General features: G+C 44.4%; 1 protein-coding gene across 4 annotated transcripts in view; it reads right to left on the reverse strand.

Moving 5' to 3' along the window:
* The window catches only part of LOC130516135 (E3 SUMO-protein ligase PIAS1-like), a 29,278-nt gene that overhangs the window by 3,933 nt on the left and 9,333 nt on the right, over positions 1-16,012 (reverse strand). Inside the window, exons 1-12 of one of the 4 annotated variants that reach the window (XM_057016971.1) lie at positions 12,909-13,092; positions 10,426-10,912; positions 4,285-4,369; positions 4,038-4,176; positions 3,808-3,942; positions 3,184-3,289; positions 2,860-2,933; positions 2,510-2,670; positions 2,166-2,302; positions 1,660-1,885; positions 870-1,009; positions 583-623 (exon numbers count right to left, since the gene is read on the reverse strand). In XM_057016971.1, coding sequence (XP_056872951.1) covers positions 583-623; positions 870-1,009; positions 1,660-1,885; positions 2,166-2,302; positions 2,510-2,670; positions 2,860-2,933; positions 3,184-3,289; positions 3,808-3,942; positions 4,038-4,176; positions 4,285-4,369; positions 10,426-10,909 — 1,728 coding nt within the window. In that variant the 5' untranslated portion in view covers positions 10,910-10,912; positions 12,909-13,092. Of the gene's footprint in view, positions 1-582; positions 624-869; positions 1,010-1,659; positions 1,886-2,165; positions 2,303-2,509; positions 2,671-2,859; positions 2,934-3,183; positions 3,290-3,807; positions 3,943-4,037; positions 4,177-4,284; positions 4,370-10,425; positions 10,913-12,332; positions 12,489-12,908; positions 13,093-16,012 lie in introns of those variants that run through there. The other 3 variants (XM_057016952.1, XM_057016976.1, XM_057016961.1) reach the window with 3 other exon arrangements.

Raw genomic sequence — 16,012 nt, forward strand, 5'->3', positions numbered from 1 at the left:
TCGACAGGCATGAGGGAACAGGTAGATTTAATCAAACATTTGTTTAATGGGCTGGAAAATAACACATCCCTCTTCCACGCAGCCTGTTCACTGACCCCTTCTGCCTTCGCCAACTGCGTAAATGCTTCAGAGGCATATTGTGAGGTGGAGGGTGCTCTGTCCTAAAGACAAGACACTGAACCAGTTCTGTTCTCAGCACTCTTAAACTAGGATTTAAAATATTCAGCAGCTGCCGTAAATGCACCAGACTCCTGTTGACTGTGACTGTTCCTTCATGAGAAACCGATCCCACGGTGGTTTCCACAGACTCTACAGAGCATCGGGGGTGGCGATGCCGCAAAAGTGGTTGTTCCTGAATTTTTGGAATACTGTGTAAACCACACAGCATTCCGCCCTCACGCTGCAGAACCTTTTATTAGGGTTAATGTTGGCAAAATAAATAAATAAATAAACCCAGCTGTGAGCATGCGTGAGCTCGAATCACCGTTCACACAGGCCGAAGTTTGTTTACATTCAAGCCGGAGTGAACGTTTAAAATAGTCCCGATAAATTAAACTCAGAACCTCCTTGTAATTTACGTACCTGATGATTGTCACCTTGAAGGAAAGAGAAGAAGTTCAACTCTGTAAAGCAGAACAGGCAGCCATTAACAACACAAATCAACTTCAGTGTCACAAACAAGCCGTAAAAAAGTGTGAAAAATCAGACAGGAAATGTCTTTTTGACACGTCCATACAGCGAAGCCTGGCCGAGCCAGAAGACGGCTCATTATACGGGCACATAGAACTCATTTCTGAATTATCTTTATGGAAAACGTGGCGGCGCAGTATTTAAATCTGATGTATCAAAGTGACGGGTTTCCTCGTTACCTGACAGGTCGTTGGGGGTGTGATAGTAGGGTCTATAGTCCTGGATAAGCGGAGGGACAGGAGGGATGTAGCTGGTGTCCACGGTGGGCATGCTGGGGGTGCGGCTGACAGGAGAAGCCTGGTGGTGCATGTTTAACACTCTGTAGGCAGAAACACGAGCAGAGGATTCAACAAAGTGCATGAATGTGTTTGAAGCCTCACAGATTATAGTTCAGATCTACTCTGAGATTATTTAGATGGGTCACTTCAATAATTAGACTTTGATTTCATGACTTATTTATCTGCTCGGTCACGCGTTGCGGCGTCTCCTCTGCTGAACCTGAACGCCGCGCGACAGCTTCATTAATGTCCAATAGTGCCGCAGCAGTTTTTAACATCGTGAATTTTAATGTGAGAGAAAATGGAACTGTTAAAAGTTTTAGGTCTTCATTAAAGCCTGACGATCTTCACATGAACTTGAATACGAGAAAGTTCCAGTCTGCACAGATTGGACGGATCTAGCTTGAAACAGGAATGAACCTTTTGATTTACTTATTTCTGAGGAATTGGAAATCCTGCTGCAAGTGTAGGACCATGAAGACGCAGAGCACGAGAAGAAATTTCAGCGGTTTGAAGCAAAATGCTTAAAAGCTTGTAGCTTCAAAGTGACATGTAATTTCTAGTATTTGTGCTGTGTGTGTCTTCAGTGCCTCACACCTTCGAGCACATTTCTGTTCGCTGCAAATGACAGTTTTTCATTTTAAGTCAATTATTTTTCCAGTTTTCCATTTAACTAGCGCCAATGTCTGACCCTTTGTTGATGACAGGTGGGGAGGTCGGCGACATGGAGGGACATGCTCGTTTAGGTGGAGGCGGCAGCGGCGGAGGAGGCGGCTGCGGGGATTCTTGTCCTTCGTCCTCGGACGAGCTGTCCAGCGTCAGGTCGATCACCTCCACCTTTTTGCCGTTGCTGCTGTTGCTGTGGCTGGATGACAAGGGGCTCCGGTGATCAGGGCCCGTGGACGTCTGACACGAGTCTGCGTAGACAGTGATTACGACTTTTATGACTAAACAACATGGCCAAGGAAGGAGCGTGATAGAATGCATATTTCCTCAGTGAAATACTGTTACTATGGTGACAGTTTGCTCAGCGCCACAGTGAATGATGGCTTATCAAATGGAAACTGACAGTAGATAAACAAAAGGGAGGCGGGTGACATGTTCACTGTCTCTACCCTGCCACGTCGCTTTAATCCTAATTTTATTACTTTCCATTTTATGTCTGAGCCGACCTTCACCCATCATGACATGTCTCACCGTCCAGCCCGTTGTTATAGGAAGCAGTGGAGACCTCCTGCACTTCCTTCTTGGATTTCATTGGGGCCCAGCTGCCGTCTTCTTTAAACTGGATCTCATCACAGTCTGTGCAGCTGTTGAGGATCTCCACAAAAAGCCTGCAAACACATGCCCATGTCATGCTCCAAAGCACCTAAAAATGTACACACGGGGATGTGCAGCTACGCAAAATAAGAGCAGGAGGTCCACTGAAAAAACAACAGATGCCTTCCAAGTGTGGTAAGATCTAAAACATTAAGGCCAAATAAATGATACACAGATCTTTTTATACCACTCCCCAGAGATTCGGGGCTTTGACAGCTTACCCGTCGATGATGAGGTGTTCGTAGGGCGCCTTCTTGTCACACACAGGGCAGACCCACGTGGGCTTCTTCTCGTTCATCTGGATGTAGAGCGTGGCATCAAAGCACTGCAAGTGGGAGCATGTCAGGGCCCGACACGGGATCATCAGCCGCATCTTCCCTAGCTGCAAGCACGCACGCACATGCACACACGCAGAGGCATCAGAGATGCAGGAAATAAGGGTCAAACATGTCAAGCCCCCCCTGGAAAAACGCCCGAAGGGGGCCAACAATTCAAATTAAAAGTACAAAGACGTGTGTCAGCACGCGCCGGCCTGTAAAGACAGGCTTAAATTCACAGACGGCTTCTTTACCGGGCAGAGCAGCGACACGCGCAGGCTGGTCGTGGCTATTTCACTGTCTGGATCTGCAGTTAACTTCTCTTTGACTGTGGATGAAACCAAACACACAACATGAAATAATTGCAAACTCAAGGATTTCTTCATACAAATATGCTCATTTTCTGATTGATTTGTCCATAGTTAAAGCAACTAGCATCACTTCTAACATCACTTCCACAGAGCTCATCAGCAACACACAGTGAGACACAATTCCTGCCCCTAAGTTGTGAGGAAAATGCAGCTTTTTCTAAATGATCTGTTTTTCATGTGGCTCATGCAGCTGCTGGCGGTTCTTACTGAGAGCCCGGGAGTGGTCTGGGTTTCTGATGCCTTTTGCTCGTAGTCTCTGTAACAGCACTGAGGACGACTGCTGCTTCACCAAATACACGGCCATGGAGTAACTCTGCGTGCACAACAGAATCCACATGCCAATGTAATAAAATACAAACTCTTAGATCTGTTTTTACCTGCCGGAGAAAGTCTTTAGGTTCTGAAGTGAAGAACAAATCAAAGCAGAAACTTCAGTGAAACTTCTAATCATGACTCAAAACATAAGGCTCAATTTTTCATGTGTCTGTCATACTTAAGAGGTTGACGAAGAGTAAGCAGACAACCAGGAAAAAACTACTGAAAAACTAACAAATATGAATAAATTAGCAAATTCAAGTCCTGATTCAAATCTATTTTCCGAGCTTTGTCTTTGAATTAGCCCAAACTGCATGTCTGGATCTAATAACAGTGGCCACATCATCACATTATCCAGGGGTAACTGTGCAGCTTTATATGATGAATTAGGAACCTCATAAAGTAGGACCCAAATCCTAAAATGCTCTCCTTGTAAATTAAAACATGAACCTATAAAACAGGTTTCTTAAAAGGAAGTGATTTTGAAACCTCGGATCGTGATATTTTGGTTCTTACCCTTCCAATCTCAGCAGTCCAAGACACCACAATGGTGTTGGGAACTGTGGTGGACAGTCTGACCAGTGAGGTAATGTTGATGGGTCGACTGGGCCGTTTGGGCTCGACACCATTTTTGGTTGGAGGAAGGTAACCCTGGACGGCACAACGACAGCTCACAGTAAATCTGGAATAGTGATCTACTCCACAGTCGGTCACTCCTCATCTGTGGCAGAAAACAAGCTCCTCACCGGCAGGTTACATGGCTTCCCGTTGACTTTCACACACAAATTGGGTGGAAAATGGTCCTCCTGAGGACAGCTCGTCTCGGACAGGCAAAATCGAAGCTGAACCTGAACTGAAAAGTCACATTTAGTCCCCGAGATGTCCCTGCGAGCATAGAAAACAACATTTATCACCACTTCTTTCAACAAACCGTGCTAATTGATACATTGTCTATTCGGTATCCCACATTTCGAGCACCCGCTTGCGTCTTACATGGAGCTGCTGATCTGCTGGACTTGCTGTGGCGTTAAAGCAAAGGCCAAACATGTCTCTTGATATCGTTGACTGTTGTCTGATGCTGGAGGGGGGAGAGAGACAACATGTTTAATGGTGGGAGGTGCTCCACTGCAAAGCCATGCAACAAAAACCAGACAGCACCTGGTTATCACACCAGAGCACCTCACACAGAGGTAGAGGAGACATGTGCGCACTATTTATAGGCCCTCTGAGAAATGCCAAAAATAAATGGTGCTGATAACCAAGGCCTGGTTATTGAGACCTGAGGTTTCACATATGTTCATCCAAGTTTAAAGGTTGAGCTGTGTGGGGCTGTAAGATAATGTCAGAAATATCTTCCAGAATACAAAACGGGAGTCTAAAATCACAGGCTCCACCTGGTATTCTGACATGTTCTCATCTTATTATGTGCTAACACTCTAGCAGGATACCCGACATCATTCATGTCACGTAACTGCAGGATCTGGAGGGGGTGATTTGGTCTGGAGGCTGTGCCTGTGTTGGGGGGGGGGGTGGGGGACTAGGGTGCATAATCGCTCATAATGAATCAGGATTTGGGATTTTAATTACTTGATAATGCTGTTTGCAGAGAATCTGTGCACACACGGGATAATGACCACGATATGACCAGAACATATTGACTTTTTTTTCCATGTATTGTGTTTTTTTCCATGTATGGTGTTGACGGGGACAAAGTCCACAGATGCTGCAGATTACTGCACCTCCTCCTCTCATCACTCTTTCAAATCCTCATTCATTTTGCCTGTAATGGCCCACATTACCACCCACACAGTATATAATTTAACCTGAAGTATTTATGGTATGTCTCCGTTCTTTCATTGTTTGAAAAACTGCCAGTGCTCAGCACAGTAAAATCAGAGCACTCGGAGCACCGAACAACAGTCTTCTTCCTCTCCGGGCACATAGTCTATAAATAGAAAATACTCACTCTCTCACCCCGTCCTCTTTCACTCTCGCCCTGTCTCTCTATCACTCTATAACCCATCCTCTCCCTGGCAGCAGATTTGTTTCTGGTGTTTCAGTGAGTGTGTGTGTGTGTGTGTGTGTGTGTGTGTGTGTGTGTGTGTCAGATAAGCTCTGTCAACTTCTTAAATCACGACCTTAATTGTAGATTCTGTAACTTTAGAGGTTTAAATGCAGCATTCAACATCAGATTTGACCACCATCATTATGGTCAATGAAATATTTATATTTTGTTGTATATTTTGTCTAAACCACTTTTTCTGTTTACAGTTATTTCCTGTTATTTAAGTGTCTGGTTTACATGCCTGTGTTACTTCCTGTGTTATTGTTTCAGGTTTCTTGTGTCATATCCTCTTTTATTTTGTAATCCTTTGTCCCTGTTTAGTCTGTTTTACTTCCTCTCTTTACCTTCCGATATAATCGGGTTTCATCACATCCCCCAAGTGTTGCCACACAAAATGATTTAGTGACATTACTCTGTGTTGCTAAATAGTTTTATTCTGTTGACCCGCAAAAACCCAAAACATCCTCTTGTCAGTTGCCCAGGGACAAATATGGTTACACAGCGAGGGAAACCAACCAGCTAATGTTTCTATTCTATTCAATAGTCTAATGTAAACATAAATCAGCCCACAGAAGTGTGACCCAACTGAAATGTGCCACTCTGGAATTAATCACATTCAAGCGAGAACCTGCTAGTTGAAGCCAGTCAATATAAAGGATGATGCTGAACTGATCACATTTAGAAAGTCATTTCACAGTGACTTCATTTACACGCCTCCATCAAACTTCAGTGGGGAGAATAAAGACACAATGAACAGAGCTGTAATTACCATTATTAAACACAGTTCTGCTGCTGCGTGTAATCTTATTTCTGCTCAGTGGTAATGCGTAGAAGAGCGAGAGCGATGCATCAATGGGACAATCATTTAGAGAACCGTGTGTAATCGCCATAAGCGGCTGCTTCTTCCAGCTCCCCGACCATGCATCATGGAGGGCCCGAGTCGTGTAAATATCAGGGTTAATAAGAATTTGTTTTCTGGTTTAATGTGCAGGCGAGCTCAGCTCTAACACTGCTATTCCCTCCAAAGTCTCGCCGAGGACGGCTCACGCTTCTCGGCAGATTAGGGTGGATGGTGTTTTTGAGGCTGAGCGTTACCACGCTGTGGCTGTTGGGAACCCAGGCAGAATGTTACCACGCTCCTCGAAGGGTGCACTGGCTCGGCGTTGGCATGGAAGCCCTGTATAGACATACTGGAGGTGACATTGTTTTATAAAGGCAAGAGTATGAAGGAAGACAGACATGAGTAAAGTCAAAGATGGGGAAATGTTACAGTCATTGAGTGGTTTTGCCAGATTTAGATTTTTTTACTTTACTTGCCAATTGAAATATTAAATAGAAGCAAAGAATTCCTACACATACAGTATTGTACTGCTGTTTTATCCTCCCCTATATCTCCTATTGCCAGGAAGTATAAAAAGGCCCAACAAACCAATCCTTCTCCGAACTCAAAACACCCAAATTCAAGGATCTTTTTGATTACAAACCACAAAATTCAATTCATGTACAACATTAAAAATAAGCAGGGAGAGTGACAACAAAAACCACGTCATTTTCAAAAAAGAACTGGTGCAAACAAATGCTAAACTTCATTGTGCTTCTTTTCTGTCATGTGCTGTTCATAGTTGCCTGTTCAGGAGAACAATCTGATCAGAGGTGGTAAAAGAGCTAAATCAACCTCTGTCTTATTCTTGTGAGTCTCAGAATAGAAATAATGAGCCATGATGAGATCGATGCCCCTACAGCAGCCTCACAGCAAGGCCTGTGAAGGTATGACCTGCCCCGGCGGATTGACCTTGGCTATTTTGGGATGTTGAGTTGACTCCAGACACAAGAACAATTTTCAGGCTGCTGATTCACTCCTGGCTCCTGACATTTCTGCCTTTGCCAGACAGGTTTGGGCCACTCCCGTGTGGGAACAGTTCGACCATAAACTGCAGCGCACAGGCTGTGTCGCCCACCACCCGCCAACCTCTGAGCCAGCCCTCTTCTTCGACTGTGGGTTAAGGTTGGGTGGAGGCTTAGACACCAAATCTCCCCAGGGGCAACGGAATTAAAGGAGAAGCGCACAAAGGAGCTAATCAAACAAACAGCGCTGAGGGAAACTGTTGTTGGCTGTGGCTAAATAAGAGAGGAGCCATTTGGACAACAACCTTTAAACATCAACCCCCATATTAAAGGAGAGATATGTTTCAGTGTATCTGCAGGTCCCTATGGAGATAAACGATTGGTCGTCGAGCCATGGGCAGAGAAAACAAACAGAGCCAGTGCTTTGTACTGATTAAGTGTGCTTGTTCAAGGATTCTCTAGCAGGGTCGATAGAGGCTGCCATCAGTGGACCTGTGGGTGACCCTGATTTCCAGATCAGTTGACTGCTGGACAGAGAGACCTACAGGAGCACACCAGCAACGCCGCTGAAACGTCTCATCCATTACATGTTTATAAGAATGATGTGCCACATTCATACACTGTAGAACAAAATCACATATTTCACTGGCTGAGATTCACAACCAAAAATCCCTGACTGACTGAACGTTCCCGCTTTGAATGAGGTGATCTTTGCAAAAGCATGATTAGATCAGAACCACATGATTTTCCATCTGATAGCCGCGGTCTGAATATCACAGCAACCACCCAAAGTAAGACGCTATTATGTGTGAAAAGCTCATCAAACACAAATGCAAAATGGACTTCTATCCATTTCCAGAAGATATGATCATCAAATCATGTACTGTATAATGGATGCACCACATAATGATATACATAATGAGGACAGAGCGAGAGTTCTCTGTGAAGGACAGATAATGATGGAGATGGCGCTGGAGTTCCAGTGAGGTCACCATGGCAATAACTATGTGCCCGCTACAGTCTGGACTGTGAATGGGTTTGGTAGAACGCTGTCTAAAATTGGGCTGACTAACCTTTATGCCACAAACTGGATACCGACAGCACAGCACTTCTGCAGCAGAAGAAGGAAAATATAATGAACAGAGATAAAAACAGGAGGGGGGGGGGTAGATGAGAGGAATGATAACTATGTTAACAAGCATAACAGGTTCCTTGACTGACAAAGAGAACCTAAAAACACTGAAACAGTGCAGCTGCTGCAACCCGGACTGATGAGGAACAGTTAACAAAGACACATTTATGGCAGACTGTTTTAAAGGGTAAATCCTGTTTTTAATTCTGTTAACGCGACGCTGTGGTGTCTATTAAAAGTACCCTGCCAATCACACGTGCACTCACAAAAGCCTCAGTGGCTCTCTGCAGCCACAGCATGAGAACGAATCCACCAAATCTGGAGTGTAAGTGAGCGAGCGGGGGAAGGGAGGCAGTAAAAAATACTGAGGGCAACAAAAATGGAGGGAAGGTGGGAGAGAAAGGCCAGTGAGCAGTTAAAGATCAGAGGGGAGAAGCACGGAGGAAGGAGACTACCACATTTTCAAAATGGGAGAAACGCCTCACAATCTTTACTTTTAAGGATGTATAAAAGTATCTTCATTGCTGGGCTACTATAGAATTATATTCTTAAAGCTATAGTTAGCTTTCAGGCTTAGCAACAATATCCTCCAGTCCCCACCCCCCCCACCCCATACTGTATACTTCTCAGAACAATGCAGTCAATATGCATTATTTATGGAGAGGCATGTTTGTGAGCTATTATGTGTACAAGTGTGTGCACATGAATGTATAATTTAGATTTACTGTATGGATGGATGGAGGGAGTGTGCTACACACAGGTATATGTATGCCTGCACCATTTCATCACATCTTATGTTAATTTCCATGGAAGGTTGGAAGGTTGGAAGGTTGGAAGGTTGGAGGGTTGGAGGGTTGGAAGGTTGGAAGGTTGGAAGGTTGGAAGGTTGGAAGGTTGGGGGGATGGAGGGTTGGAGGGTTGGGGGGATGGAGGGTTGGAAGGTTGGGGGGATGGAGGGTTGGGGGGGCAGGAAATGGACAGAGTGAGAAAGGGAGAAGGAAGAAGAGGAAAAGGTGTGATGACAGAGCTGAAGGCGCTGTGTTTGTACATGCGTCTGAAGGCAAATTAATCGCAAGATGGTCTCCCACTCCATTAAAATGCTAATGTAGGAAAATCTAGACATTTCCATATATTTGCAATACATCCCAAGTCCCAGAGTGTTTCAGTGCTAAATGCAGCTGGATCTTGACTGCACACCAAATAAAACCGCTGTTTGGATCAAGGAAAAAGCCCAAAAGTCTATTAACTGTTAGAGTATTGCTCTTTTCTTAGTGTCTTTCAGTAGTAATCTGTTACAAAAAAATGTATTGTGCAGTTTATTTTCATTTCACAAGCTGTAAATTCAGTGGAACCCAATAAAAAACAGGGGATGCCTCCTACATTTTCATCACTATTACGCTGCATTTGAATTGTGATTAAACGGCTGGTGGCTATATGTTCCAGTTCAAGCACAATATACACACCACTACTGTGCACCCAACCACTACAAGTTTGCTTTATTATGTCATTTTGTCTAATATCTTGATGTTATTAAAAGGAGGCAAAGCTGAATACATATTTAGGATTTCAGATCTACAAGAATTTGTTTATCTCTTCGCCTGTCAATGATGTAAAATTAGTCTCATGGCGATGGGGGAAACATTATATTTCATCTCGTGACAGCAATCCTGGGCCCATCCAAAACAAATTCCAGCATGGCAGATCATATGTAACAGTATAATTATCAAAATAAAAGCAACTAGTCATCTGTGAAATAACTGGAACTGGTTCACTGCCTGAATGTCCCTCTTAAAATTCATTTTAGACCCACAAAACTGCAACACTTGATGCAAATGATTCGTCTTCTGCGTCAACGTAAAGCAGATGCCATCTCTATTTAAGGGAGATAAACAAGAGAAAAAGTGTGTGTATTGGTAGTGTGTATTATTTATATATGGATTCTATGGTACTGGAGCACCCACACACTTCACCAACAACAACAACAACAATAATAATACATTCCGTCTGCACCAAATTTGGAGATATTTCATTATTGGAGAATTGAAATTCCACATTAATTCCCTCCGAACAACACACTCACACCTTGGCTCACCTAGACTGGTTGGCTTGATGAGCTCGTCCAGCATGTCGTAGAACGGAAGCCTCTGCAGCTTCACATCTGGATGGACGGGGTGCAGCGTGGCCGAGGTGGACAGATGGTGCGTCAGCCCTGTCAGCTCGTGTTTCCCGGGGCCAAGCAGTGATAGTGGTAGCAGTGCAGCAGGCGAAGGCGCCCCACCGTGGCCCTCGTAGGTCAGCTGCGTCAGCCCGGCGGGCAGCGCCGCGCCGCCCCCTCCGACCATTCCTACTGTAGCTGGGTGGTGCGGGCCAGGCATGCCCAGCTCGGAGTGAGACACCATCTTGGCGGGGAAGCGTCGTCGGTACAGCTCTTTGATCTTCATATGGACGTCAGGGCTGCAGCCCGTCTTTAGCAAATGCAGCGCCTTGGTGAGCAACTCGTGCTTGCGTCCGTGTTTGTTGCGCCCAGCGTAGCCAAGCAACACCTGCAGCTCCGACACGCGCAAGCTCATCACCATTTGCTGTGATGGAGAGAAATAAAACAGAGGAAAATCAAAACTTTATGCAATATTGCTGCCACTTTAAAATCTTTAACAGTAAACCGAATGTAGTTACAAAGCATTTTATGCCTTAACCCAGTGATGACACTAACCCATTAACCAGAGCAAGAACAATAGCTTCACCCTGAAGATATAGCATCAACAACTAACGTTCCATATGGGACTCAAAGCCATGACAATTATTTTGGTTATTTAGCAACTTTGTTGACTATAATGTGCACACAGCCTTTAAATTAAACACTGTCTAGACTATCTGTCCACGTGCAGTTTGCTGGGACTGACTCTAGCAAATGCTGCTCAGCACACAAGGAGGATCAAATAAAACCTCCCAGGAGCAAATGGAGCAGAATTACCCCAGCCTACATCAAAATTTACCTAAGCAGACTGAGCTTTTATGTATAAACAGCATTATGTTGGGCAAAATTGAAAAAAGACATGTTTTAGCTGCAGCAGAAACTTTAAGAAAAGGGACATAATTAAAGTCAAAAGTTCTTTATGTTGAGGTAGAGGTGTAAACTCTTTATAAAAGATCATTAACTTCCTATCATAAGGTTAGGGACCTGGAAAATATAGTTCTGAGTGATAATCTTACTACCCCACATATCCACCTGTACAAAGATGTTTAATGGTGACCTTTTAAAGAAAATAGATCTGATGTTTTCCTCAGCAATTCTCTGCAAAGGCTTCAATGTTTGTGAAATCATTATTTTTCCTTCTAATGAGGCCATTTTTGAGCGAACAATGTGGTATCGCATTCAACTGACATTTAAAATGACCGATCCTGTGTGACCTGAACAAAGCATCAGCTTTAGCATTAGCATTAGCAACCCCGCACCGTCAATTTTCCTCAACGATTCAGCTTTTTACAAGAGATTATCTGTTGGAGAAGCAACAAATGAATTATCAAAGCAAATGCGGATTCATAGACAAGTGGAAATCTGTCACCTTCGAGCATTCGGTTTATTTTTTGAGCTCTTTTTCACCTTATATTTAAGCGAATATTTCATTTTCACCTTCATCTCCATCCCCTTTAAAACATATAAATGACACCCCAGAATAGGTGAACATGCACATCCAGATTGTCTAATGCTCGGAGGAAGTCCCGCTGTACAGTATAACAACAATCGATGGAGCGACTACATTATGAATGAGACGAGCAGAGAAGAGTAATAAATCGCTAATGCTCACTCCTCAGCATCAGGCCAGCACCTGATATCAGTGGGTTGGACCTAAAGATCTTGATCCACTTTGACATTAATAATGCAAATACACATAGTCCAGCAGTGATCTCCTGGTGTTTAAATTCAAGCGAATCAAACGTCGGTTCATGTGGAAGAGCTCGGTTCTAAAAGGAAGAGGAGAAGGCTGCTGTAGTAACTACCTCCAACACCTTGACCAATGCTAGCAAAAGTACCAGACACAGCTCCTTCTGCACTGCTGCCACAGATGTGCAGGCGTGTGGACGGCTCACGCGTGCATGGGAACGCATTCACAGGTGGCAAACCCACATGTTGATAGAACGCCTCAGCCTCAATCACTCTGCAATTACATAAAAACGCTGGTCAGACTTGATTTTACAGCAAGAACCACAATCAGGGCCGGCAGGGAGACAACAGCTGTCTCACTAATTTCAAGAAAGCAATCATTTCGATATAATCCCATAATACCCATTCATCAGAATCCCTCAGCGCGGCCAGGGTACGTGCACACACACACACACACCACACACACACACACACACACACACACACCACACACACACACACACACACACACACACAGTTTTCAGTATGGCTGACAAACATTTGTGCTGGTTAACGTAATTGAGCATTTCTGGGAAACGTTGCTATGGCAACACAACAGTGCAACATGTCATTTACAACAATGCTGTTGATGAGGAACTAAGTTGGCCGGATTAAACAAACGCTGTGGTGCAGTTTCTGTTTTAGGTTCTTACGTGACAGAGAAGAGACAAGGGTGACCCGACGTTACCAGCCTGCCCAGCTGAAGATGGATGTCCGGTTATTTGTGGCTGTTGTGCGAGTGGGTCCAGCTGTCAGAAGTGCTCCCTGGTTAAGGTTGCTATGGGCGATGGCGGGATGAATCGAACACATCTTCTGTGCTTCAGCTAAACTCTCCAGCCTGCTGCCTGAGCTTGTGAATGAGTTCAAAGGGGCTTCAGCAATACGTTGTCATGGAACGTGTAAAAACGTGTCGCACCAAAGTCACAGAACAAGTGTTTTATTTCAGAGGTGGGCGGAGCCACAGACCATAAAACGGTGATGAGCTGGACAGCTGAGACCACTGAGCTCACACAAACGCACATTTGGGGAAATATACACAATGAAGAGAGACTGATAAGATACACAAACGCTGGCAGAACCAAACACACTTGGCCTGTCGGTCTGCCTGCCTGTCTGCCTGCCTGCCTGTCTGTCGGTCTGCCTGCCTGTCTCTCTCCCTCTCCCTATAATGCAGATGTGTAACATTCCTCTAGCTTCCAAAAAAGAAAGCAAGCATAGGTGGTGTTGGAGGTGAGACAGATGAGGACAGATGTTCTGTCCTCCTGTCCAAACGTCAATCATTCCTTTGCAGCCTCCATCTTCAGTCCACAGTAAAGAGAGGACGACATTTCTGAACCAAGGAAACACTATAAACTCCTCACATTTAAATAGGTGCAATGAGATTTGCCACGTTGTTACGATATTAAAGATGAAATAACTGTTATTAGTGGGCTTGATTAGGACATTAAGGGATTTCTTTAGGGCTTTAATCATACAAATTTGGCATAGTATTATTGTGTCCTCATTCAGCTTCTTCTGTATTGTTTAACTTGAGGTGGGGGTGCAAAGGGACGCTGTGACAGAGGAAGGACACAGGTGACGAGGATGAGAAGGAAGAGTTGCTGGTGCTGGTTTTATTTCCAAATTAGAGAAGAACAAACCCAACTAACAAAAACATGCAAATAAATATTTGTCACCAGTCAGTTGCTGCCAAGAACACCGGAATTTTATCTTCCTGTCCACATCCACAGCAGGAGTTTGCAAAGCCCCTTTAAAAAGCGCGTCCTGGGGTTACAGTTCCTGCTGTCTTAAGCCTGTCTAACTTTTAACTTCCACATCACGGCTCCGTGCGCTGACTACAAATCAACGTCGTCACCAGAGACTCAAGCAGGTTAAATGGCTTCGTGTCATGATCTAACTCACAAAAACACCCCGTTAACCAACTGTCACTAATCCTTTATAAGTGATTAATTGTATATTAAAGTGTGTGATTATATTTTGAAGGTAATGGGATGTTTTTAATGAAGCTAGTGCACAGACTAGCACTGCATTTATCTGCTTTTTTATGCTGTTTTCCACTATAAAAGTCATTCGCTCGATGTGCCTGTGGGTCACCGAGGTCACCAGCCACCATCCAACAGGAGAACCACCACTAGAGCCAAGCCCTCTCAATCATCTCTGCTAATAGCAGGTGTTTCTTCTTTTAATTTAATTAAAATCTTAACCATAATATTCATTTTTGCTCTATGGATGCTTATCAAGAACTACTTTATTGTCCAGGAAATGAGCTGTGCAGACCATGTACAAAGAGACACCTGCTGATTACTGCTTGATCGAAGCCACGGTTTAAAATAAAGGACTAGAAAAGAGCCCCGAGTCTTCGGAAGTGCTCTTTTGTGAAGTTAAGCCAAGTCTTGCTGTCCTTATTTTCCAGACTTGGGTTGGGTGGGTGTGACCAATAGTGCCATGAGCTTGTAGCACTAGATTACTCAGAGATTGTTTTTATGGTCTGCATTCGGAATTTCCAGTTACTCACTTATTTACAGAACATTATGATAATTACCTTATCAGCATGAATGTGTTAATATTTGGGGGAAGTATTTCACCTTCTAAAGTGATGCAGGCAGTAAAAACAGGTCTGAAACCTTGTGTGCAACTACTCATAAAAGCAGAGATGAGAAAATGAAACTTGGTGAAAACAAACAATATTGTGAATCAACTACAGCCGCAGCAAACAAAAAACCTTAAAAAGGAGACAAAATCCTCTGATTTCTGGTCTAACTACAGTCGGTAAAAGCTCCTTAGACGCAGCGCTGCCACATCTCGCTCTCATTAGGGTCGTTGATGTGCTCTCAAACTGGCCCAAACATAAAAAACCCACTGGCCACACACACAAAGACTAGTTAACATACCCCAGAATGTTTGTTTCCTGGTGAAATGGTTTTCTTCCAGTGTGAATACAGACAACAGCATGTTTTCAGCACAAGTCAGATCAGTGTAGAATTCTGTGACTACACTCAGACTACAGTAGAAAAGCAGGGTAATAATTTGCAGCATCCAGGGCTGCTGAGAATGACTGATAGAGGGATAAAGGGAGGGGGGATGGGGAGACGGAGCAGCACAGCCTCCACAGCTCCACAGGAGAGAAGGAGGGGGGTTGTAATAGTTTTCCCTTAAGTATGAAGATAAAAAGGCATTCTATGCTCAAATCGAAGCATCTCCTGGATAATTTACAACATCAGCCTCGGGGTTCATGTACATTTTCCACCCTGCACTTAAATGTTCATGTTGTGTTTAATAAAAACATTAAAACACATCATTTCTGGTACCTGGATTGGTTTAGGCAAAAATGGTGTATTTTTGTATGTGTTTCTGTGCTCTGTGCCTCTCCTCTCCTCTCCTCTCCTCTCCTCTCCTCTCCTCTCCTCTCCTCTCCTCTTCCCCCTCCTTCTCCTCTCCTCTTCTCCTCTCCTCTCCTTCTCCTCTCCTCTTCTCTTCTCTCCTCTCCTCTCCTCCTCTCCTCTCCTTCTCCTCTCTCCCCCTCCTTCTCCTCTCCTCTTCTCCTTCTCCTTCTCCTTCTCCTCTCCTCTCCCTCCTCCTTCTCCTTCTCCTTCTCCTTCTCCTTCTCCTTCTCCTCTCTCCCCCTCCTTCTCCTCTCCTCTCCTCTTCCTCCTCCTCCTCCTTCTCCTCTCCTCTCCCAGCCGGCCATCAGCAGGAGGGTCCCCCTACATGAGCCTGGTCCTGCTCAAGGTTTCTTCCTGTTAAAGGGGAGTTTTTC

This window comes from Takifugu flavidus, chromosome 2 (genome assembly GCF_003711565.1).
Source record: "Takifugu flavidus isolate HTHZ2018 chromosome 2, ASM371156v2, whole genome shotgun sequence".
NCBI lineage: Eukaryota > Metazoa > Chordata > Actinopteri > Tetraodontiformes > Tetraodontidae > Takifugu > Takifugu flavidus.